The 27007-nt window shown below is 43.4% G+C and overlaps 1 protein-coding gene across 8 annotated transcripts in view; it reads left to right on the forward strand.

Moving 5' to 3' along the window:
- The window catches only part of LOC146775830 (uncharacterized), a 1003909-nt gene that overhangs the window by 150399 nt on the left and 826503 nt on the right, over nt 1-27007 (forward strand). For 7 of the 8 annotated variants that reach the window (XM_085637695.1, XM_085637697.1, XM_085637696.1 and 4 more), the window contains exon 2: nt 652-807. The exons of the other annotated variant lie outside the window; for it this stretch is intronic. In XM_085637695.1, coding sequence (XP_085493821.1) covers nt 784-807 — 24 coding nt within the window. In that variant the 5' untranslated portion in view covers nt 652-783. The remainder of the gene's footprint in view (nt 1-651; nt 808-27007) is intronic. 8 annotated transcript variants of the gene reach the window in all.

Here is a 27007-nt window from a genome sequence, read left to right on the forward strand (position 1 = left end):
GGTCTGCTTGTCTAAATTTGCAGGTAACAACAACGTGCTTTCCCCACAAGAGGGCTTGAGCCTACCTGGTAGTTACAAACATACCGACTGAGGAGACGATGATGAAGCATGCCACATAGAAACCTGTGGATGAGCATACGCTAAGAAACAGGAGTCCTGCTTTTCAGATAGTGAGGCAGTGTTATCTGCAGGTTATCTTTCTTTTGATTAATATGAATCTAGTCCACATATTCAGTACACACGACAAATGACTTGCCTTTTAGTTGAATAATGGCAGTTTAGTGAGGGCGGGGCATAAATATTGCTATGTCCATGTTTAAAAACTATCACATTTAATAAATGCCTTGCAATGCTGTGATGTACTCTGATGTACTGTTGTAATGCACCTCCGCATTTAACAGAAATACTTGTTTTTTTGACATTTTGACTTTATCCTATTTTTAGATGATGATGTTTTTTTGCATGATTTACATGCTAAAATGGCTCTGTTTGTGCATGGGCTCTTAGAGCCAAGCCAAACCCTTGGCTCATTTCTCCTTAATTTGTTGTCTCGCCCACCTCTTATACCTATGCAGATGTTATTGCTGTGTGTCACGTGTCTGGAAGAAGAGATGTCAACTTGTGGTACATATGATTTGTTTTTGTTTACAGAAGCGTGTTGTGGGACTGAACACTAGTCCTCTGAACAGTGATTTCATTACAGCCTGTACACAACTGAAATACGAACTTCTAAATCTACTAGAAATCCTACTTGTAAACTTTGTTAGCAAAACAGTCGAAGAAATGTCAGAGAAGATTTTTCATCAGGTGAGAATTTCTGTGAGCACAATTCAATGTTAATGTATGTTGTATAGTCGCAAACCCTTACAGATCCTATGCTTATTTTCATCTGAAACATTGTGACTGAAGTTAGACGCATAGTACTCAGTTTACTGTCGGAAAGCACTTGGGCATGAAACTCAAAGTTGAAAATATTTAGTTGAAGGGCAAATAATGTGACTGCAAACGAATTCCAATATAATTTCATTCACACAGTTGCCCTGCTTGGTGCAATCAAATTCATAAAAGTCTATTCATAGAAGTGTGAAAAACGAATTGTAAAATGTGAAAGAATGGATTGTGACTACAAAAAACACTACCCATTTTTAAGGCTGTATATCAGCCACTTTGCTAGAGAAACTTAAGGAGAAATGCAAAGAAGTCCCATAATCCAGCGCTCACCTTTTATTGCAAGGAAACATTTCCCCTTTGCAGGCTTTTTTGACATACTAGTTCCAATACTCTGAAAATTGCAGAAGGGAGCCATATGTTCACAAATTCATAGTTGATTTTTAACAGCTATAATATAATTTCTGAAATGGCCACAATGTTGTCATTGTAAACTCAAAAGAAAACCATTCAGAAGCGATTTCCTAAGGTGATAAAGCAAGAGAGGGAGTAGCCACTTCAGTACCCCCCCCGAACAAAAGTTCAGGCAAACAGCCCAATTAATAATTGCTAGTCCTTGCAAGCTTACACAAGAATTTAAGGCAAATCTTGCTGATTTTCTTCTACAAACTATTCTTGATTTCTCTTTGGCTTCTAATCAACACGTTTTGTCCGGCCTCATCACCAAGAGTTCCTGAGGATTAGAAAGTATTCATAAATTCCCAGCCCTTAACTAAGTACCATTTATGAATGTATGTCCAACGCCCATTCATAACAAAATCCAAATGTTGTGAATTGTGAAAAAGAAGTTCAGTACAAACAAGACAAACAAGAAAATATCGCTTCGGTACCAAATACCCTGTGCATAACCAGATCCAAGATTATGTACCAGTTGTGTATACCACATAAGGTATATTAGCAATCTAAATATCAAGGTAAGAAGTTCTTGCGTCTCTCAAAAAAAGTACATGGTAATAATATCCCATGCCCATAGGAATATGGTAACAAGTGCGGTGAGACAGTGCATTTGGAGTAAGTTACCATAGTTTGAAAAGGGATTCATAGCAGCGATAGAGTCCACGTCCCAAGTTCCAAATAATGGAGTCTTCTATCCAAAAGGAAAAACTCAGAAAGCCTAAGTAGAAAAAATACCTAGCTTTTGTAACGGAAAGTTCCAATTCTATTAAGGTCTCTGAGGTGAGGATTATGCATTCTTTTTTCCTATATATTTCACAGCAGCCATGTTAACCATAGCAAAAGACACACAATTGATGGACGGAATGCAGAACAAATCAAAACATTCACCCCCAGTCAAGAGATCTGGGATAAATCCATCATTCTTTTGCTCACCATGCCACCCCAGTTAAGACCTGGCCATATACAAATCAGTCTTGACCCTGTGCCTCATGGGAACAGTCCAGCCCGAACTGCCAAGCCAGGTCCTTGCTGGACCATAAACATGCATCCTAGGACCGGTTTCGGGGTTTCACCTCTCATCAGCCAGGATAGCTTGAATACAGTGGCACAGTGAGCCTGGGACCCACATCGGGGCATACCCGGCGCACTTAGGGCGAGAAAGCAAAAGACACACAATTGATAGACGGAATGCAGAACAAATCAAAACATTCACCCTGGGTCAAGAGATCTGGGTTAAATCCATCATTCTTTTGCTCACCATGCCACCCCAGTTAAGACCTGGCCATATGCAAATCAGTCTTGACCCTGTGCCTCATGGGAACAGTCCAGCCCGAACTGCCAAGCCAGGTCCTCCCTGGACCGGAAACAAGCATCCTAGGACCGGTTTTGTAGTTTAGCTGGGGACACTTTGTGTCCTCCTTCTGCCAAATGGTTCAACAGGGTAACAGTGTCTGTCACACATGCATCTCTGGTCTTTGATGCTACCAGTAGGTCATCAATATATTGAACCAAAACCGAATTTCCTGGCATGACTGAAGTCTCCAGACATTTTTTCAGGATTTGATTAAAGATTGAGGGACTTTCAGTGTAGCCTTCAGGAACTCGTCAACATGCCAAAACAAACTTTCCGAACAGAAAAGCAAATAAATACTGGCTTTCCGGATGTAAAGGAATCGAGAAAAATGCTTGGCACAGATCAATAACAGTGTACCATTCAGCATCACAGGGAATTTGGTAAAGAATCACTGCGGGATTTGGCACTATTGGACAACAGGGTACTACAGTTTTATTGATTTTTCTCAAATCCTGTACTATTCTATATTTTCCGTTGGGCTTTTTGATACCTATGATAGGTGAATTACAAGGACTGCTCATTATTTCCTTTAGAATTCCCTGTTCAATCATTTGGTCAATTACAGGAGCAACTCTTGCAATTACTTCCGGACTCATTTTGTATTGAGGCATGTTTTGGATATAAAGCACCCTCCTTCACGGTTACCTGAATTGGATCTACTTTTGTCATTAAGGCAATTTCTTTTCCTATAAAATCCCACACATCCGACCTTACTGCACTTTTCGACTCATCCGGCAAATTCTCTCCTGGAAGAAGTGAAAACAATTCATCCACTTCTGTCCCTTGCTTCGCTAGCATCATCTTGAATTCGACATCCTCATCAGGTGTCTGAAATGCAATACCATCTGGTGTACAATAGATGGTGCAATTCATTTTACATAGTAAATCCCTACCCAAGAGATTTACTGGACTTGAGTCACATACCACAAACCGATGCATGTCTCTGAAGTTTCCAATATGAACTTCTATTGGATTTGTGACTGGTGTTCTACAATGCTTATTTGAGACTCCTACAACTTGGATAGTTTCTCCCGAGTGGGGTAGGTTTGGAATTTCTGCTGCTCTCACAGTAGAACAGGTAGCACCAGTATCCACTAGGAATGTAATATCATTACCTTCCACTTTTCCATCAATAAATGGACATGACTGATCTACCGCTAAGGATGCGCCAAGTACGCACTCTTCCTCCCCCCTCAGGCACCGTCATTGAGATGAGTCTAAATCATTCTCTTTGCATTGCACCCAATATTGCGGAACCATTTGCAAACTTTGATTCTTACCAATTTGTTCACCTCACTACTTTCCCTATATATGAAACTTGTGGAATTAATGGGGTTCCATTTCGGGTGCACTTGGAGTCACCCCCCCTAAGTTCGCTTCATAAAGTGGAGGTCTTTTGTTCATAATGTCCTCTAACAATTCATCATCTTCAGAATCAGTCATATCATCCCTTAAGCTTGGAGTCTCTATATTTTTACATTTGCCTCCAGTCTGCTCATCAATGGTTAAAACTGGGTACAACCCTTCCATTATCACAGCTCTCCTCCATATTTTCAGCTTTTCTTCCCTACTCTCAAATGGGTATCTAAATATCATACTCCTATAACTTCTGTTACCACTTCTGTATCTCTCTCTCTGAAATGAACTTTCCTTCTACTTGGTTGATGGACCAATTAGTTGAATAGTTGATGATAATTTTAATACTATCTAAATAACTTTCAGTCAGTTAAATAATCACAGACTCTCGGTAAAGTTAATAAAACTTTATTTAAAAATTAAACTTGGTCAATGCTCATTGCATACGGTCACAAAATGCAAATAATTAAATTCACAAAAGGAGAGAAAACATCAGCAACTTTGAATGAATACAAACTCATCATACCGGCAATGACATTATGCATGAAGGAGAGGATAGATTAAGAGACAAAAGTTTCAGCAAAATTAAATGCGAAACAAAATACACCTAACGGAGGGGATAGATGAAGAGACAATAGTTTCATCTAAATAATACGTTTTAATGTATCTATGACGGAGTGGATAGGTGAAGAGACAAAGGTTTCAGAGACAAAATACAGTTGCAAGTAATTTTACATGAACGAGTCAGAATCATACAAACGGTCTGTGGGAAAACCACCCCCTCGGTCTAGGTGATGGTGGTGTAGTGTAGTTCCTATATCCCCGATGGGCTCTGCGCATTGGAATAACATACACTATAGATTTGACATAGGACTAAGGTCAGTATGTCTCTATTGAGTATATTAAACTTAATTACTTGTGTGTGCCAGCTAACTCAGAGGTCACTAGAAACTTCTCGAATATACAAGAAGGGATTAGTCTCTGACAACGCATAAAAATGACAACTTTGTTTCCTTTTAGAATCGGAACAGTCTCAGAATCGTGGAAACAATAGATAACAGTTTCACTTAGTGAATCGTGCATGCTTCGTTTCTACAGAGTTGCACAGAAATAGAGAGACGGGCGTTTCAATAAAAGGGTTTATTGAACAGTCTTATTTCTCATGCAAGAGATATAAATTGCTAGAATCGTAAGACAGACTGCAAAGTACAATATGTACGAGGTTAGCAGTAAGATAAAATAATACTGCAATAGCATGGTTTGTAGCTATGACATATATTAATCAAAATACATACATAAATAACATATGCTAAAATGTGATACTCATCTGATGCTTCTAAATTGTTCTACCCCAGTGTACCTAACCTAAGTGCAGTACGAGGTTTGAAATAGGTTCCATTTCTAAAGTATAGCTAGCTATATTTTAGTTTAGCCAAGAGTTGCCAAAAGTTTCTCTAAGTTCTAGTCAGTTACATACCTTAGAATGAGAGAGGTTGGAATCTCTTTTCTGGACTTGATAGTCTAACCCCCCACAAGGGAAGTCAGAGCGCACTGGAGCTGGATTCTCTGCGAGGAGGATGGCAGTGTCAGGTCAGATCATCACGCTGGAACTCGATTTCCTTCCAAACTTGCCGTGGCGAACCGCGTAGTCTGGGTTGGATCGAATCTTCCGGGAACCGCAATTTGCCAGGGCAAGTGCTAGTATATTTATACCTTGAAGGTGTCTAGGAATGCCAGTATTGACGTAAAGGTTGGGCAGAGGAACATCATGATTGAACCCCTAAGGAATAGATGTTCATGCATACTGTGAAAAGTTGGCCTGGCATATGCTGGTCACTAGTTATGGTGGCCACCTTGCACCAGTCCAATTCGACTCTTATGGTAGATAGGTTTAAGACAACCTTTTAAAGAAAGCTATCCTAGTGGTAGCTGTGGAGAGCAACCTTCAGGCTGAGTCTGTGAGGAATGTAAAGCAGCTTGTTTTACCTTATAATCTCTTGAATTGCCAAATGAAAGGACACCACACAGGTATATATATCAAATATATATGTATTTATTTCTAGGCACACTCTACTAATCTCTTTATGAGATTAGAAGTCAGGAACATATTCAAATATCAATGTTTCACAATAAGTTAAGCACAAATATGTCTGGGGCCCTAGGGGCGTACCAGACCATATACTAAAAAAGAGGTTTAGGAAAGTCGACTTGCAAGGGGACCTGGCCTAGGGCATGTAGAATCGCTGGGGCTTCACTAATCCACCCAAGGCAGGTAAGTAAAAGACCCACGGGAGATGCGTGGAGTGTGAGAACACAGCCTATTGATTTCAATGGAGCAAGTCTCGGTTGGATTTTTAAAGTTTTAGGGTACTTCGAGGAAGTCTACAAGCAAGCCACTTACAAGGTAAGTAATTCGAGGGCCAACACACACTAGGGCACCGGAGTGCACGAGTTACCTCACCCAGGGAAGCCGGGTGCATAGGTGTCTTTTGGTGTCGGGTTGCGTCGCTGTTTTCTACGGAAGCCAAAGAAGATTTGCTGCTTGCGAAGACTGAAGAAGTGTCCGGTGGAATCCAAGGCTGGATTCAAGATGAAGATGACCTGAAAGCAGAAGGGACAGTGTTCACAGTCACTTGCCAGTTTCCCGGGGCCAGGAACATGGATGCCCACGGATGTCGGGTGATTTCAGGTGATCAAGGGTATTTTGACTCTTCGCTCACGAGGACCAGGAGGCATCGACGATGACCAGCAGCTGGATTCGGAGTGTCCCACGACGACCAGGAGGCATCGACGATGACCAGCAGCTGGATTCGGAGTGTCCCACGACGTCTGCAGCTTACTGAGGTGTCGGCAACCGGATTGGAGCTAACAAGCCTTGGCAACAGCAAGTCTCGTGAAAAGTGAATTAAGTCAATGGTGCAGTCCAGCAAGGTCTGAGGGACTCACCCAGCGAGGGTAAGTGAGGGCAGGCCTGGAGCAACCAGGGGAGCCCTTTGGTTCGATCAGAAAGTCTTCAGGGGACCCACAAGCCAACGGGCAAGGGATCGCGAAGACGCCTTGTGAGGAAATGCTTTACAGGAGCCCACTGGACGGGGTAGGCCTCTGATTTTCGGTGCACAACCTGCTGGAGGCTTGGGCCACAAATGGTCCAAAGCACAAGTCCGTAGAACGTCGTGAAGGGGTTGCACTCGACAATAGTGCACGGTACCCCGGTATTGCTGTTCCTCGTCACTCGTGGGGTCCACTTGCCTCAGCTCTGCTGGGGACTCACAATGGAGTACAAAAGAGGGTGGTGATGGACGGAGCATCAGAACCAATCAAACACTCACACCCAGTCAAGAGATCTGGGTTTGATCCATCGCCGTTCTTTAGCCCACTCTGCCACCCCAGTTCAGACATGGCCATATGCAAATCAGTCTGACCCTGTGCCTCATGGGAACAGTCCAGCCCGAACTGCCAAGCCATGCCTTCCCTGGACCGGAAACAAGCTTCCTAGGACCGGTTTCTGGCATTTCAGCCGTCTTCAGCCAGGCTTGCTTGAATCCAGTGGCAAAGTGAGCAAGGGACTCACGTCTGAGCATACCCTGCCAACTTATGGCGAACAAAGCAGTACAAAAGAGGGTGGTGATGGACGGAGCATCAGAACCAATCAAACACTCACACCCAGTCAAGAGATCTGGGTTTGATCCATCGCCGTTCTTTAGCCCACTCTGCGACCCCAGTTCAGACATGGCCATATGCAAATCAGTCTGATCCTGTGCCTCATGGGAACAGTCCAGCCCGAACTGCCAAGCCATGCCTTCCCAGGACCGGAAACAAGCTTCCTAGGACCGGTTTCTGGCATTTCAGCCATCTTCAGCCAGGCTTGCTTGAATCCAGTGGCAAAGTGAGCAAGGGACTCACGTCTGAGCATACCCTGCCAACTTATGGCGAACAAAGCAGTACAAAAGAGGGTGGTGATGGACGGAGCATCAGAACCAATCAAACACTCACACCTAGTCAAGAGATCTGGGTTTGATCCATCACCGTTCTTTAGCCCACTCTGCCACCCCAGTTCAGACACGGCCATATGTAAATCAGTCTGACCCTGTGCCTCATGGGAACAGTCCAGCCCGAACTGCCAAGCCATGCCTTCCCTGGACCAGAAACAAGCTTCCTAGGACCGGTTTCTGTCATTTCAGCCGTCTTCAGCCAGGCTTGCTTGAATCCAGTGGCAAAGTGAGCAAGGGACTCACGTCTGAGCATACCCTGCCAACTTATGGCGAACAAAGCAGTACAAAAGAGGGTGGTGATGGACGGAGAATCAGAACCAATCAAACACTCACACCCAGTCAAGAGATCTGGGTTTGATCCATCACCGTTCTTTAGCCCACTCTGCCACCCCAGTTCAGACATGGCCATATGCAAATCAGTCTGACCCTGTGCCTCATGGGAACAGTCCAGCCCGAACTGCCAAGCCATGCCTTCCCAGGACCGGAAACAAGCTTCCTAGGACCGGTTTCTGGCATTTCAGCCGTCTTCAGCCAGGCTTGCTTGAATCCAGTGGCAAAGTGAGCAAGGGACTCACGTCTGAGCATACCCTGCCAACTTATGGCGAACAAAGCAGTACAAAAGAGGGTGGTGATGGACGGAGCATCAGAACCAATCAAACACTCACACCCAGTCAAGAGATCTGGGTTTGATCCATCACCGTTCTTTAGCCCACTCTGCCACCCCAGTTCAGACATGGACATATGCAAATCAGTCTGACCCTGTGCCTCATGAAAACAGTCCAGCCCGAACTGCTAAGCCATGCCTTCCCTGGACCGGAAACAAGCTTCCTAGGACCAGTTTCTGGCATTTCAGCCGTCTTCAGCCAGGCTTGCTTGAATCCAGTGGCAAAGTGAGCAAGGGACTCACGTCTGAGCATACCCTGCCAACTTATGGCGAAAAAAGCAGTACAAAAGAGGGTGGTGATGGACGGAGCATCAGAACCAATCAAACACTCACACCCAGTCAAGAGATCTGGGTTTGATCCATCACCGTTCTTTAGCCCACTCTGCCACCCCAGTTCAGACATGGCCATATGCAAATCAGTCTGACCCTGTGCCTCATGGGAACAGTCGTTACAACAAACAAATGATGGACGGAATGCTGACAATGCATACATTCTCCCCCAGTCAAGAGATCTGGGTTAAATCCATCGTTCTTTTGCCCACTACACCACCCCAGTTCAGACATGGCCATATGCAAATCAGTCTTGACCCTGTGCCTCATGGGAACAGTCCAGCCCGAACTGCCAAGCCATGTCTTCCCTGGACCAGAATCAAGCATCCTAGGACCGGTTTCTGGCTATCAGCCGTCATCAGCCAGGATAGCTTGACTCCAGTGGCGTAGTGAGCACGGGTCCCACGTCTGGGAATACCCATCCCACTTAGGGCGAAAAGCGTTACAACAAACAAATGATGGACGGAATGCTGACAATGCATACATTCTCCCCCAGTCAAGAGATCTGGGTTAAATCCATCGTTCTTTTGCCCACTACACCACCCCAGTTCAGACATGGCCATATGCAAATCAGTCTTGACCCTGTGCCTCATGGGAACAGTCCAGCCCGAACTGCCAAGCCATGTCTTCCCTGGACCAGAATCAAGCATCCTAGGACCGGTTTCTGGCTATCAGCCGTCATCAGCCAGGCTTGCTTGAATCCAGTGGCAAAGTGAGCAAGGGACTCACGTCTGAGCATACCCTGCCAACTTATGGCGAACAAAGCAGTACAAAAGAGGGTGGTGATGGACGGAGCATCAGAACCAATCAAACACTCACACCCAGTCAAGAGATCTGGGTTTGATCCATCACCGTTCTTTAGCCCACTCTGCCACCCCAGTTCAGACATGGACATATGCAAATCAGTCTGACCCTGTGCCTCATGGGAACAGTCCAGCCCGAACTGCCAAGCCATGCCTTCCCTGGACCGGAAACAAGCTTCCTAGGACCAGTTTCTGGCATTTCAGCCGTCTTCAGCCAGGCTTGCTTGAATCCAGTGGCAAAGTGAGCAAGGGACTCACATCTGAGCATGGACTCACAATGGCCGTCGAGAAGTCAGGAAATCCACTTCTGGGGCTGCAGGGACTTCGGACTCCGGCGGGCGCGGGAAAGTTTGCGACCGTTGATTTTGGTGCCTGCCAAGCAGGGGAGTCACTCCTTGACTCCAAGGGAGATTCTTCCATGTTCCAACGGTAGTGGAACGTCAAACGACCAGGATTCTTCTTGTAAAGCGTCGTCCAGGGATATCTGCAATGGCAAGAGTTCCCTATCTTATACTAAAAGACAGGGAGTGACTAGCTCCAAGACCACTCCTCTGCTAGGGTCAGGGTAGGGGGTGGTTACACCCACTTCCCTTTGTCCAGTTTCGCGCTAGAGCAGGGACAGGTAGCCCCTGAACCGGTTTGAGCTGGTAAATGCACAGAGGAGCCTACTGCTCCCCCAGTGCAGGACTTCAAAGCACTCTAGGAGTGCACCCACCCAGCCCCAATACACTAAATCCTGTCAGGAAGGTGGTGACACCTCCCTGTGACAAGATGCCTATTGTTGGGCCTCCTCCACTGCGAGTTTCAGTCAGCAGCAGGAGGGCAGCCCAGTGTCTGTGCTGGTGGCATCCATTTTGTGATGCCAGGGCTCTTTCAGATTTCTACCGTGTTTCCACAGTGGGTACATGTCGTCCTCTCTAGTAGGGTGGGATCATACTCCCACACCAGTTACTGGTGTGGGGGTATGATTCCAAGTTGTTTGACTCCAAACACGACATGTTTTGATGCAGTCTTTCCAAAGTTAGCATTTACCGGGAGGTTATAATGCACTTAAGAGTATATGGTTTAACCGCATCCACAAACAGCCACAGGGAATAGACCCTGCCAGCTGCAGAGGGGCCCTGCTCAGGTAGAGGCACCCCCTCACATTGTAAACCAAGCACCCTGCCCTCAGGATTGATAGGGCCTGCCTTAGGGGTGACTGATAGGTTTATATGTGTGTGTATGGTGAGATATAGGAACCTATACCTCAGTGAAGAGTGCTAACACTACCTCACCCAGGCTGCAGTAGCAGGCCTGTGGTGTCAGATTTAGTCTGCTTCCCAGGGGTGGCATAATACATGCTTCAGCCCCTGGTAGACCTGTGAAGTACCTATGCCATTGGTACCTAGGGTACCATATACTAGGGGCTCATAAGGTACCACAGTATCCAATCACTAGTGCATCTAGTATGCACTCAAAGTTGTTTAGAGAGAACAGAGAGACTGGGGCCCTGATTAGCAGGGACCCAGCCAGACTATAGCCAGAAACCAGTGTTAACATCAGAAACAAGTGGGGGCAACATAAGTGCAGATCCTACTCTCCTACACATACTTAATGAGTTCTTAGAGAAATCAATATTCAAACTGAGGGAAATTCCTAAAGGCTTAAGGGTCTGGTTTTCCAAGAATTCGTTGTGACGGGGATGGACGGATGTAGGTGGCCATGCCTGTATTTGGTTTGTAGGGGCAATGTCTAAACAAGGGCCGGATTTCTATGTCCAAATAAGGGCAATGTGAATTGTACCTATATAAGGGCATAAATCGGGAAACATATATACGGAATCTAAATCTGCACACAACACCCAGTTTTGTCTGAACGACGTTACAAAATTCTAAACATATCTTAAAACCGAGTATCGCATGGGTTTGCTAAAATAAGCTAAAAACATATCTAAAACATATGTCCTAAAAATACATTACAAAACCATTGCTATGCATAAAATGTTGTACATATTAAAGGCAATGTTCCATTCTAAGCATAGGATCACATTGGAATGCTAAATGAATTAACCAAAATATATACATATGATGAAATAGCTCGTAAATACAGAAGAAAAAAAAGGGCCGAAACCATTTCATATCAGGTTACACAAGTCAAATTGTTATTCATGACAAGGTGGCATACTGTCCCTGGAAGTGTTATCAAAGAATTCTGTTCTCTATGAATAGTTCTACTATAAGCAGATTACTGTGCCAAAAAATGAAAAATACAATTTTGGGGCGGGATGAAGAAAAAAAATTATATAATCATAGAAAAAGTTCCAAAGTCAGTATTACGTTTGAAAAAGAATGAAGGCCAAATTCAGAGTCTCTCCAGAACACTGTGTGCTTGAATCAAAAGTCAGTGTGTGGGGATGGAGAAAACGTAAAATGTTCTAATCCTGTAGACAACAAGTCATCTACCGTTGTGGGTGAGAGTTGGATTACCTCGTGTAGAAGATCAACAGCACATAGATGCGAACTATCGCCTTCAGCATGAGAAGCATCAGCAATGTCCGGATTGGATGTTACCTGCGCGCCTGGTGTTTCCTCTCGTACCTCAGCAGTAGCATGTTGCATCTGTGAGATCTCAATGAATGCCACCATCAGGATTGGTAGCCGCTTGGGACAACACATATCATGGGCCGTTATCGGGTGCAGCAGAGTATCAATATTCGTAGGCATGACTAATGGGAGAGTCAGACAAATGTCCAGCACGCATTCTTCACAGCATAGCAGGCAGCGTAGAACAGGTAAGATGCAATCTTGCCAGATTGGTCTGAATGACAGAAACCAAGTGGTGTTTAATTCTGGTAGACGAGGTAAACCCAGAATTTGGACGATGCGCTCACAACACTTCATCTCCAATAGAGTTCTTTCCATGGTGAACTGGGTGTCGCTGGTGATTTCGCTTGCCATATCATAACAGTAGGATCAAAATTAGTATCCCTGTAACGAGTGCTAAAAGGAGCCGCAGTCCGCCAAACACAGAGTGCACGAAGTTTGGAAAAATTCTGAGGACTGCTTGAAAAGGTGCTAACAGTCCTGCACACACGTTCTTAAATAAATGTACAATACCGCTCGTTTCAGACATGTTTAAGATACAGCCTAACATTTCTGAGAAATGCACTGGGCAGTTTGTATACAAAAGGGTATGTATCTCTGCAGAAGTCCTTGCGACTTGGAGATCATAGGTTTCTTTGGCAGAGGTCAAAGGCACAGTTTTTTGTAAAAGAATGGCTTTCATTCTGCTTAGAGTATCAACTCGTATAGAAGAGATATTCAATGAAGGCCATAAACGCCACTCCCTGGCTATGTCTATTTGGGGAAACAAGACTTGCATACAGCAAGTGACCCTGGATGTAACCGTTACTACATATGGGATACCTGGTAGCATGCCACAGCAGCTGCGATCATTCAACATAATGTAACTCCCATTTGAAAGTTGACCAAAGATTGGATTAATCACTGCTGCCGGTGAACCGTGCAGGTGGCAGGATACGTTTGTACTGGAACCGTGACACAGGCCCCGTGTAAGTTAATACCCTGACAAAGGAGAGAACCGCTTAGTGCGTGTTCACAGTTTTCACCGCTAAGAAACACTTCACGTCCCCCACTCCAACATCTGTGTGTGTAAGGTAAATCCCAGGATGTCTTGGTGTATTCTTTACCCAACCTTTCATATTTGCCTGCTGGTATATCTTTTAGGCAATACTGAAAATGGAAAGTCGTAACAGTCAGAGTAATCTTACCATGTAAAATCCACTCAGTAGCTGTTTTTTTTGCCACTGTGAATGGTAATTTCTCCAGTTTTTCAATGCTCAGCACCGTATAGTCTGCTCCCCTTTGTGCCAGTTTGATCTGTCTGTCAGTGAGATTGAATTCTGCAAACAGTGACGTAGTATTGATTAAATGCCAAGGCACATAGCCAGAACGCAGGTTTTGAAGCGTCCAGCCTAATAGCATGATAGAACGTAGCTGCGACTGACCATGTTGCAACATGACCAAGTCTTGTTCCATGATGTCTATGACAGAGGATACAATGCTGTCCAAAGAATATATCCTGGACGACAGAGTCGTTAACCCATTGTCTACTACAGAGAGAGATTTCTCTAAATTAATACGATCAATTTATCGTATTTGTTCTGCAGGTTCTGCTTGGGTGACCTTCCATGCTTCATTATAAGCAGTGTAGATACCAGCATATATGAAACGTTTTTGACGCGGTTTTCTTGGTCCTAGCAAGCATTCCCTAAGGTCTGCGCCTTCTTGAAGTAAAGTCAAGTGTTGTTTTACATCCTCTAGTGTAGCATTCTGTAGCCAATCAAGGCAAAGTTTCCCTACACTGTAAGTTGTTACTACCCCCGGATGCTGTCTTTGGACATAACTTGGGTCTGGCCTATGAAAGGTAAAACCTTGTGTTTTGTTCAGGAATCTATCTTGACAGTTGCTTGTGTCTAAGGGCCAGAGCAACCATTTTTTCCATTCAGGATCTGATCTGTTATTATTCAAAATAGTATGTACGTCGACCTCCCCCTGTGTAGTGCTTTCACTTGTAGGTGCAGGTATAGACGAAGTGTTCATGTCTTTTATCTTGGCTATTCCAAGGCATGATGTTTGTTGAACAGTGTCGTTCAAAAACATAATTTGCTCACGGGATGATACAGGCTCTAAACAAAGCTTCTCTTCCCTGTACTTGCCAATCTTTAGTACCCCAGACAGTTTTCGTCTCAATGTTGTCTTTCCAAAAGTCGTAACCCTGTCTAGACAGTTGGGCAATAAAGGCTGTAGAATAAATCTGTTTGGTATTCGTTAACATATTTTTCATTCCTGTCTTGTTGACATTCTTAAAGTAAAGGGTCTCTGCATTCGAGATATTAAACCCTGAAAAATATGGAAATTTCTTTGCAAATGTTTTCGAGTTACCCTTTGATGGCGTAGGACAATGTTTCCTTTGATTATACATAAATACATTTCTAGGTGTTGCAGATTTATGCAAGAAATGATGACCATAGTGATTATAACAATACAGTTGTTCATAGTCTGATGAACCTTGTAAATATTCATTATTAGTAAATGCAGTTGGCATCTCTAGATCAGACATCATATAATTAACAGTCCCGAAGTCCCAATCATCAGAAAAGGTACTGGAGGTAATAAAGTCACTTAATTAAATTTTAAATAAATGTGGAATCTTCAAAAGCTCCGACAGGCCAAATATGTCATATTCGGTTTTGTCCCAAACTACACCATCAGGTATATGAATCGCTGTGATGTTCACTGCTGACAAGTCTCTTGCTTCACAATGGGATGATTTGTGTGGCTGGAGAAGTAAGTTCACTCAATTACTTGCTGTGTCCATTTGACTTTATCTTCCATTAATCAGCATACCCAGAGTTATTACCAGAGCTAACCAAAGTAAAAAGAAGAATATTCCCAAAACAATCCATACTTCAATCCATGGTGAAACCAGATAAGTTTTTTCCAGTAGATGAAAAAAGTCTGTTGCTTGTTCTTTGAAAGTTCTTTGTACTGGAGTCGTTTCAGGCTCGCTGGGATCCTCAGAAAACGTATCAAAGTTCATGAAATAGCCAGAAGTAGTTCTGTCAATGGTTGGAATTGCATCCGTATTTGATGAAATTGCTGGAACCAGTTGATCACTTGTTACTTCGTTGTAAACAGGTGTATCTGGACGAACTGTTATTTGGGTCTCAAGAGGTACAAGGTCCATAGCATTGTTGCTTAGGGCCATCTGTAGGAACACATTTTCCCATAGACACAGAATGGGTAAAACCCTTTGATACATCTGGCCCTTTGTCCTCTATTTCTTACTGTCGAATCTTCAAAGGTGATGAGTCTCTCAGTTTGAACCTCTTGGATTGTAGTTAGAGGAGTGCGTCTGCTACATTGGCGGAGTCCACTTGGCCTACTGTTCAGTATCGGCCACATAGTGTAGTTTGATCTGGTCGATGGACACATCTTTTGTCCTTTTTACCAGCAAGGGGCGGCAAAAGTACTGTTCTTCATCCGTGGATTGCTAGGACAGGTACTGGCTGTCTGTATGAAGGCCCAAATTCCTTCTTATCTGCGATCTTTTCTCTCACTAGATCCCGAAGCTTGGGGATCCAGACAGGCCTTGCTGGGAGGGACGGATTTTTCTCAGTGGTGGTTGGCTTCAGGACCACGTTGCTTTGTTGCATTCTTAGTTCATTTAAGTCCTGTAAAACAACCAAACAATCTTTGATATCAAATTGTTTGTTTTCCACCACTGTGCCTTTCATATCTAAGTCCGGGACCAACATTCTAGTCCCAAACAGGACCTCATGTGGAGTGACACCCCCTAGAGAACTTCTTGGCAAGTTGTTTATTGCGTGCTGGACCCCATATAAATGTTTGACCCACTCATCACCCTAACCTAATACCCTAGCTGTTATAGACTGCTTTATGTCCCGGTTTGTTCTTTCCACAACAGAATTTCCCTCAGGATGGAATGGAGAAGAATACCGCAATGCTACGCCCAGACTGGCCATGGCTTCTTTGTAAGCCCTAGAGCTAAACGCAGAACCCTGGTCAGAATGTAGTGTGCCTATTGCGTATGTGCTGATAAAGACTTGCAAATCTTTTATAACAGTTCGAGCATCAGCCGAGCGCTGAGGCCACATCCATAGGAACCTAGACTTAATGTTTCTGGGATTGCATTTGTCCATGAGGACGCATGTATATCGTTAGTCTGATGCTATCCAACAATGGTGTCTGAACTGGGCTGGCTACATTGTAGTCAGGTGTCTGGTGGCGTTCTGTACTACGATCTCTATTGCATGCTATACAGTTATTAATGTAGATGTGACTGAGAGTATTCATCCCTGGCCACTAGTACATCTCTTTTAACTCTAAAATTGTCTTTGAGATCTCCTGATGTATCAGACCCTCTCCCATATGTGCTTCGTAAATCAAAGCTGCTCTACGTTCCCTGTTTGGAATTACTCTATCCCCCACTCCAGGGATTCGAGCAAACGGAACGCCATTCGCATCATTTATATATGAGTATTTGAGTGGACACTTTTTAGATAATGCCGCACCGCTGCCTTTGCTTGATGCATTGACAGCCAGCATTATTTCGCTGCCTATTTTCATTTTTGAACGAGTGATTGCAGCTACGGAAGCCGTTTGCAAAGCCCCTTTCGCGGCTTCATCAGCCAATGAATTCCCTTCAACATGAACGCCATCACGTTGGTGACTCCGCGTGTGTATCACGTGAGTGTTCTGTAGTCCGTTTCGCAACTGAACTACTTGTTCCCAAAGCATTTTATGCTTGATTGTGCCAACTTTTGCATCTTTGAAACCATTTTGAATCCAATTCTGTAAATATTCATTGTAAGATTGAACACAGTAAAAAGAATCGCACACTATCAGTGTGGGGAATTCGCGATCTGTATTTTCAAGTGCCATCTTAAATGCTTGTAGTTCAGCTCGCTGAGCTGTACAATCTCCTAGAGATTGGGTTTTCGTGACCATTGATCTGAATTTGCCATATCGCATGCGACCTTTAACGATAGCACACGCTGCACTGTAGGCTTGTTTACTCCCCGTATCGGGCTGTGCAGATCCGCCAGTATAAATTATAAATTCGTACTGGTCAAGAGGGAAAATTTCAGTAGGCAGAGGACATTCGTGTTCATATTGCAGGAATGCTTGTGTTTTCAAATATGGATCAAAAACGTATTCAACATCAGTTGTAGCAAGAGAATTAACCCATTGTATCCTTCTCGGATGTAAAGCTTTTGCATTTGGAATGCTAGCCTTTGTAACTGCCTCTAGGGCTGGTACAGGAGTCACAACCATAATGCGTTTCTCCTGTGCTAGGGCTCTTTCTTTTGCTACAGCGGTTTGAACTGCTCTCAGAATTTTTTCTGTAGAAGTGAATTTCATTTCTGCTTGTGTATACAAGTGGGATTTGTATGCAATTGGTACTTTTTCACCTTCGTTAATAGTTAAATAGGTGAATCCGTATTGACCCGGAATTATTCGGATCACTAAGTTGCGTACGTTTACGCGTGTTTGCAAGTATTTCGTTGCTAACATGTCTGTTTGGAGTGAACGTGTGTTATTGTGTCCAATGTGTGATTTTAAAATAAGGTTTGATTAATTCGTAGAGAGGTTTAACCCTTTCTGCGTAATTTAAAATTTAAGTTCTTCCAAAATTCAGAAAACCTAGAATCGACTGTAACTTTTTCAGCGTTTCTGGCGGTTGGAGCAGCACACACTTTTCTAAAAAGTTGGGTGCCTGGCATTTGCCTTCAATTGATAGTTCATTTCCCAGGAAAAGGACGTTGAGGTGGGCAAGTCTTGACTTTTTAAAGTTGAATTTGTAACCCTCTGAGGCGAAGCCCAATATTATGGTGCTCATCCTGTTCAAGTGCCTATCCCGGTCATCGTCTGTCAGATATATATCATCGACATATTACAATGCCTCGTCATCATAGGTTTGTAGTAACCTTGTTACCCTTGCTGAGAATAATCCCGGGCTGTTTTTGAATCCCTGGGGCAGTCGACAAAATTGACCTGGGTCCCCATTATTGAGAAAGCGGTCAAATATCTGCTTTCTTGTGCAATATTTTGACAAAAGAAACCATTTGAAATGTCTAATGTGGTTTTATATTTTTTACGCACAATGTTATTCATTAATGCTGTACAATGTGCATTTTGCACTGCAAATGTTTTGCAACAAGAATTTAAGTGTCTGTAATCCAAAGCTAGACGATATGTATTGTCTGGTTTGGAGACAGGAAACAAAGGATTGTTCATTGATGAGGTGCATGTTTCAATCACCCCCTGATATTCAAGTTGACCTAAAATCTCCCTGACCTGTTTTTTAGCTTCTTGCATAACTGGGTACTGCGTTTGTGCAGTCGGTTGATTTTTTAACTGGATTTTATGGTAAGGTGAGTCCTCATCCCATCCTACATGATTTTTATACAGTGCTGGGGCTTGGGCTCCTGCCCATTTCCTGCCTAATGTATAATTTAAATGAACTGGAACATGGTTGGAGAAGGCAGGCAAGGCAGGCATAATGATGTCCTCGCCATGTGGGCACTCCCTGTCAAATTCTGGTGGCCAGTCCTGTTCTGCTAGAAGTATATCAAATAACCCTTTGAAAGATGCCCCCAAAAGAGTGCTTTCACTTTTCTTGGTATGTCTCCCTCCATCCGGAGTGTTATTTCATATAACCTATGTGGTGAACTAACCCTGGTGTCTACAGTCTCAACTTGTATGTCTTCATTCAAGTCCACTGTCTCAAGAAGTCCCTTCAGGTTCTGGCGAGCTATTGTAACTTCTGCTGCACTGTCCAGCATGGTCTGGGCCCATTCTCTGTTCTTGAGTTGGGTTCTCAGTATTCTCGGCATGTCTGATCTTCAGACCTACTACCTTTTTCTTGGAGAATTGAGGTTTTGCTTTATTTTTCTGAACGTGTTGATCGTCTTTGGACTTCACACGTTCTTTCTTGTTTTCTGACCGTCCTCTTCTTTCGGATGTCTGTGACGATATCTGAAAGGTGCGGGAGGGACGTGTATCATAATCTTGATATCTGTCAGGTTTCCTCAAATTATCCCTATTCCTGAGGTAGTAGTGAAGTGAAGTGTTATTTGTAAAGCGCACGAATGCCGTGGCGTCTTGGCGCTGGGTGTGAGACGTGACGTTCCTCCAGGTGAGTTCGTTAGTTTTTACCGAACAGCCAAGTTTTTAGGTCCTTCCTGAAATTTAACGGTTCGGTTGACATCGCAGAGGACATGGCATTTGGTTCCATAATTTTGCTGCACAGTAAGATAGGGTTCGACCTCCCCATCTGACCTTCCGCGTTTTTGGAATACAAACAAGACCTTCTGTAGATGATCTGAGTGTTCTGACAGGAAGATATCGTGTGAAGAGTTTCCCTACTTCTCTAGATATACCTCCATAGAGGGCCTTGTGTACTAGACATAGGGCTTTAAAGTTAGCCCTATGTCGAACCGGGAGCCAGTGTAAAGTTTTAATAGCCTCTGAGGTGGGGCGGCCCTTAGGTATATTCATAAGTAACCTAGCTGCCGCGTTTTGCAATGATTGGAGCTTCCTCTCCTGTGCCTTGCCAATTCCCCAAAAAGGGCATTACAGTAGTCTAGTTTTGATAGAAAGAGTGAAACTACAATTGTCTTTTGAAACTCTGTTGTTATAAAAGGGGAAATTTTCCTTAGCGTTTTTAGAAGGAGGAAACAGGAAGAGGTTAGCTTATTAATATGGGCGGATAGGTTTAGCTGATTGTCCAAGGTGACCCCCAGGTTCTTTACCTTTGAAGTGGGGGTAGGGCAGAGTCCCGCCTCCTTTGGCCACCAGCTAGTATTCCATACCGATGGACCTTTGCCAAATTCAAGGACCTCGGTTTTGTCAGTGTTAATTTTTAGGAAATTTGAGCTCATCCAGTGCATAATGTCAACTAGGCATGCATGAAAACCAGTAGCTACAACATCTAAGGGCTCTGTAACTGAGATGGTAAGCTGAGAGTCATCAGCATACATAATTAATGAGAATCCATGTTTTCTAACCAATTTGGCCAATGGGGCGACATAAATATTAAAGAGAGTCGGGGAAATTGCAGACCCCTGTGGAACCCCACAGGGGAGTTGAAACATTTCAGATCGCACATTCTCCCAGTGTATATTTTGTTGTCTGGTATCCATAAAAGAGGTAAGTAGATTAAGTGCAGTGCCCTCTATCCCTATCTCTTTAAGCCGTTGCGCCAACACCGTATGGTTTACGGTGTCGAACGCCGCCGACAGATCTAGTAAAACCAGAATAGCTTTATTGCCCCTGTCTACCGTCCTCCGAATCTCCTCAGTTGCCAACACCAATGCTGTCTGTCGAGTGACTAGGCCTGAAACCGTGTTGGATACAGTCCAGCAGGGAGTTATCTTCTAGGTATAAGACCAGCTCCTTGTTAATGGCCTTTTCCAGGATCTTCGCAGGTAGAGGCAGTCGGGAGATTGGCCGGTAATTTTTCGGTTCAAGTGGATCGGCAGTAGGTTTTTTCAGGATTGGCCTTATACAGGCCTTTTTCCATGCTTTAGGATATTTGCCATTTCCCAGAACTTGATTTAAAAGAGGAGTAAGGTGTGCGCTAATGACCTCTGAAGCTAGATGAAAAACAGTTGGAGGACATGGATCGTTAGGGGAACCAGATTTCGTGGATATCAGGAGGTTGTTAACCTCATCTACACTAAGTGGCGTAAAACGATCCAGTCTACTATTTGTTGCTCGGCTGTTTATGTTCAAAGAATTGCAAACAGGCCTGTTTTTAGCTAGATTCGAGAGATCATCATATATTGCTTGCACTTTATTTTGAAAAAAGTCAGCCATTGTGTTACACAATGCTTGATCTGGAGTAAAATTGCCTGCATGTTGGGGGGTGGCCAGAGTATGTACAGTTTTAAACAGTTCCTTTGAGGAATGAGTGGCCTTTCTTATTTTATCCATAAAGAAGGTCCTTTTAGCTTTTACAATTGCCTGTTTATATTCCTCCAGGCATTTATTATATAATGCCTTGTGCTCGGGGCTGTAATCAGTTCGCCACACTCGTTCTGCCCGTCTGCATTTCATTTTTATTGTTCTTATTTCTATAGTGTACCAAGGTGCTGAGGGCATAGTTCTTTTACAAGTTTTATTCACTTCAGGGGCCAGTTTATCTACAGCTGTTGTAATCCAGTCGTCAAAACGACTGGCTGCTACATTATTATCATTGCTAAGAGTAAAAGGATTTTAACTTAGGGCCTGTTCCAGAGTATCCTTTCCTATCCTATTCCATTGTCGTGTTAGTAGGGATCGAGCTGGAAAGGACGGGGGCATCGAAAATTGATTGTTCGTTACCTCAAAAATAACAGCCCTATGGTCTGTCCAGGGCAATGGCAGTGTTTTAACGAGCTTTACAACAGGGTGGTTTGTGAAAATCCCATCCAGAGTATGACCGGCCAGGTGTGTGGGTTCCAACACTATTTGGGACAGTCCATATGCTGCCAGGTTATCCACCAAGCTAGTTGTGTCAGGGTTGGTCTCAAGTTCTAAGTGATAATTAAAATCCCCTAAAATACAAAGATATTCAGAGTCCAAACTTGTCTCTAAGAAGTTCAGAATGGCCTGTGAAAAGCCCGTTCTTGGTCCCGGCGGCCTATATACCAGTAGTCCTTTGAAGGTAGTGGAATCATTAAGTTTAAAAGAAAATAATAATGTCTCGGCTGGAAGCGTAGTTATGATTTCGTGGCGCATTTTTAGATAGTCTCTGTATATTATTGCTATGCCACCGCCCCTACCTTCTACCCTATCATGGCATACCATTGAGTAGCCCGGGGGGAGGGCTATGTTCCAATCTGGATCTGAACTAGCATCGGTCCAAGTCTCAGTTAGGAAGGCGATGTCTGGTTTTTCTGTTTGGAGCTGACATTCAAATTGGTATTTGTGTTTCACAAGTGATCGAGTATTCAACAACATACAGGACAGAGTTTGTGTTGATTGTTTACTTCTTTTATCTGATCTCGGGGTATCTTTGCCTCCATCAGCATGGGGGGGAGTGATTTTGTCCCTCGCGACCTTTTATGCCTCCAAAGTGTACCCGACAGTCTAAATCTGACAAGGGGAGAGATTCCATTTTGTCCCCTACTGGTTGGTGTAAATGATATCCGCAACCCTTGCATAGGTAGGAGCTCATACAGTTATCCCCATTCCAGATGTTACATAGTTCACACTTACCAATCATTAGATTCACCAATTGGGCTTTTGTGTATGTTCGGATGGGGAACAGTCCAGGGGTCCTGGCGCTGGCCGCGCTCCGGGCGCAGACGGGCTTGCCTTTGGCGCGCCTTCGGCGCGCCGGCGGCGCGCCCGCTGCGCGGACGCTCCAGCGTGCAATTTAAAGTCTGGGGAGCAGAACACTAGACCGCTAACCCTTAAAATGGCGGTCTGGCTCTGATCGGCGAGACAGCGTGATTAAGTTACGTTAGGTATGTAGCATAAAATATTCAATTCAATCGTGGTAATTCAGTTTTAAAGTCCGTGCAAAATACAATTAATGATTTAAAATTCATGTCATCAATATTTTAAAAAGTATCTAAACTAGTCAAACGTATTCAGTTTTTCTCGACTTAGATCATCAAAGGTTTCAGAATTGTGCAAAACGCAAATAGCAGCAATAGTAGCAGTAGCAGTTACAGATTGCAACTTCCCACACCCATGCAACTGGTATTCAGCCACGTCACAACAGGCTGCGCGGACGCTCCAGTGTGCAATTTAAAGTCTGGGGAGCGGAACACTAGACCGCTAACCCTTAAAATGGCGGTCTGGCTCTGATCGGCGAGACAGCGTGATTAAGTTACGTTAGGTATGTAGCATAAAATTTTCAATTCAATCGTGGTAATTCAGTTTTAAAGTCCGTGCAGAATACAATTAATGATTTAAAATTCATGTCATCAATATTTTAAAAAGTATCTAAACTAGGCAAACGTATTCAGTTTTTCTCGACTTAGATCATCAAAGGTTTCAGAATTGTGCAAAACGCAAATAGCAGCAATAGTAGCAGTAGCAGTTACAGATTGCAACTTCCCACACCCATGCAACTGGTATTCAGCCACGTCACAACAGGCTGCGCGGACGCTCCAGCGTGCAATTTAAAGTCTGGGGAGCGGAACACTAGACCGCTAACCCTTAAAATGGCGGTCTGGCTCTGATCGGCGAGACAGCGTGATTAAGTTACGTTAGGTATGTAGCATAAAATTTTCAATTCAATCGTGGTAATTCAGTTTTAAAGTCCGTGCAAAATACAATTAATGATTTAAAATTCATGTCATCAATATTTTAAAAAGTATCTAAACTAGGCAAACGTATTCAGTTTTTCTCGACTTAGATCATCAAAGGTTTCAGAATTGTGCAAAACGCAAATAGCAGCAATAGTAGCAGTTACAGATTGCAACTTCCCACACCCATGCAACTGGTATTCAGCCACGTCACAACAGGTAGTACCTCCTTTCAGAGGGCTCCTTCTGTGGAGGAGACCTGCCTCGGGAATGAGAACGCTTCTCTTTGGAATTCTGTTTGTTATTTTCCCACTTCTTTTTAGAAGAGGTAGGAGTGTATTTAGAAAAGTTGTGGGGTAACTGGTTTCCCTCCCAGACTGTCTCTGCCTAATTCCTCATAGGATTTTTTAATTATTCTGGCTAGTTCTTGAGGTTGTTCTGTTACATCAAATGCCCTTAGTTTCTGGCGGATCGCCACTGATGCTGCTTCTCCTTTAATATTAGATAATATTATTGCTGACACCTGGTCGAAATTTTTAAATAACTTCATACCTAATTTCAGAGCAGGCTCTGCCCCGTATTCGTTTTGAATCTGTTTCAGGACATCAGGTATTACCGCCATTGACGGAACACCATGTGTTTTTGTGTAGATAGCAGCAAAGACTGTGCCCCAAAAGGTGCAGTCTTCCAGATGTGGTGGGATCCCCATTGATAAACAAATTGTTACAGTTCTGTGTTTTTCAATAGGGGTAGTATTAGGAAATACTGCTTCGATTTGAGTAATTTTTTGAGCTAACCAGAATGGAATTTGTTCGCGTTTTGCAGGTAATTTACCCATGACTGAGTGTAAAGTCTGTGGAATAATTTTTAACGTATTCCCCTGATGGGCTGGATTTTGAATTGTTAATGGTTGTTGGGCTGTGAAAGTCCGCATGACAAATTGAACCAGTTGTCTATTTATCTTGATTACTTCCTTGAGTTGAGCAAGTAAATCTACGTCTGACATAGTTTCAATGTCAGGATGAGGTGTATAGCCGGCTAAAATCGGCCATGTTGCTCCTGGTCTACCTAGTAGACTGAGCCTGGTAATGTGATTGTAATGTTTTAGGGCGCCTTTAAACCAGAGCTCATGCTCCTGGTTTGTGAGTGGAATTTCAATATCCTCGAAAGGAATATATTCCTCAGGTGGTTCATCTTCTTTGTAGAAGTGAAACTCATGTGTTACTGGATTTGATTCTGGGAATACTATCCATGAATAGAATACCTCTGTCTGGTGAGATTCATGTGCCTCTATCACGAAAACTGCTCTACCACCTTTTGGTGTCAGACCATGTTTTATAAGTTTTAGAGTGATGGCTCTCCTTAAATATGGTGGGATGTGTAGAACACCTCGTCTTCATTAAGACCTGTAAGGTCAGCCACAGCTTGTCCGTTGTTGATGATAGGATCGTCGTTCCCCGACATTGGTTAATGAAAGTTGCAGAGCAAGTTTCAAGGAAACCAAGATAAGGTGCACAATATTTTGGAACACTGTATCCTTCAACGTTGAACAAAACCAAACAGCTAATACATAGGACTTTCGTCCTACTCAGCTATGGCGGATATTATCCCTACCCACTCCAGACGTCTTATGGAGTTTTATGAGTAGAGGGTCTCTGAGAAAAGCACGACTGAGTTACTTCAGTATCTAGCGTTAAATTAGTGCCTTACCAAACCGTTGGGCGCCATGTAGTGTAGATCCCATATCCCTGATAGGCTCTGCGCATTGGAATAACATACACTATAGATTTGACATAGGACTAAGGTCAGTATGTCTCTATCGAGTATATTAAACTTAATTACTTGTGTGTTTGCCAGCTAACTCAGAAGTCACTAGAAACTTCTTGAATATACAAGAAGGGATTAGTCTCTGGCAACCGCATAAACATGACAACTTTGTCTCCTTTTAGAATCGGAACAGTCTCAGAATAGTGGAAACAATAGATAACAATTTCACCTAGTCAATCGTGCATGCTTCGTTTCTACAGAGTTGCACAGAAATAGAGACGGGCGTTTCAATAAAAGGGTTTATTGAACAGTCTTATTTCTCATGCAAGAGATATGAATTGCTACAATCGTAAGACAGACTGCAAAGTACTATATGTACGAGGTTAGCAGTAAGATAAAATAAAACTGCAATAGCATGGTTTGTAGCTATGAAATATAGTAATCAAAATACATAGATAAATAACATATGCTAAAATGTGATACTCATCTGATGCTTCTAAATTGTTCTACCCCAGTGTACCTAACCTAAGTGCAGTACGAGGTTTGAAGTAGGTGCCATTTCTAAAGTATATCTAGCTATATTTTAGTTTAGCCAAGAGTTGCCAAAAGTTTCTCACAGTTCTAGTCAGCTCCATACCTTAGAATGAGAGAGGTTGGAATCTCTTTTCTAGACTCAATAGTCTAACCCCCGCAAGGGAAGTCAGAGAGCACTGGAGCTGGATTCTCTGCGAGGAGGATGGCAGTGTCAGGTCAGTGCATCAGGCTGGAACTCGATCTCCTTCCGAACTTGCCATGGCGAGCTGCGTAGTCTGGGTTGGATCGAATCCTCCGGGAACCGCAATTTGCCAGGGCAAGTGCTGGTATATTTATACCTTGAAGGTGTCTAGGAACGCCAGTATTGACGTAAAAGTCGGGCAAAGGAACGTCATGAATGAACCCCTAAGGAATAGTTGTTCATGCATACTTAATGAGTTCTTGGAGAAATCAATATTCAAGCTGAGGGAAATTCCTAAAGGCTTAATGGTCTGGTTTTCCAAGATTTTGTTGTGGCGTGGATGGACGGATGTAGGTGGCCATGCCTGTATTTGGTTTGTACGGACAATGTCTAATTAAGGGCCGGATTTCTATGTCCAAATAAGGGCAATGTGAATTGTACCTATATAAGGGTATAAATCGGGAATCCTATATACGGAATCTAAATCTGCACACAACAGTGGGGGTTCCCTGAAATAGGATCAGGAAACAAAGATTTCAGAACCCAAAAGTAGGACAGGGACAGGAAACAGCTAGGCCTTTCTACAAAACCGACGATCAGCGACGCATTCACCCGTCTTCTCTTCCTCCCCGCAAGTCAAAGGCACCCCAATTATACCCTAAAACCTACATGTCTGTCCCACATTAATTGAAACATTACTTAAAACTAGACAGATGATTGGAGGGTTTAGGAGGTGGCTCTGTCCTACCACGGTGACTTCACATACAATTTAGTCATTTTATTGTTCTACATCCTTTCTCACATTTTGCTTCTCAACTTGTTCTCACTATTTCTACACATGATACATTTTA

The sequence above is a fragment of the Triturus cristatus genome, chromosome 12 (assembly GCF_964204655.1).
Source record: "Triturus cristatus chromosome 12, aTriCri1.1, whole genome shotgun sequence".
Taxonomy (NCBI): Eukaryota; Metazoa; Chordata; class Amphibia; order Caudata; family Salamandridae; genus Triturus; species Triturus cristatus.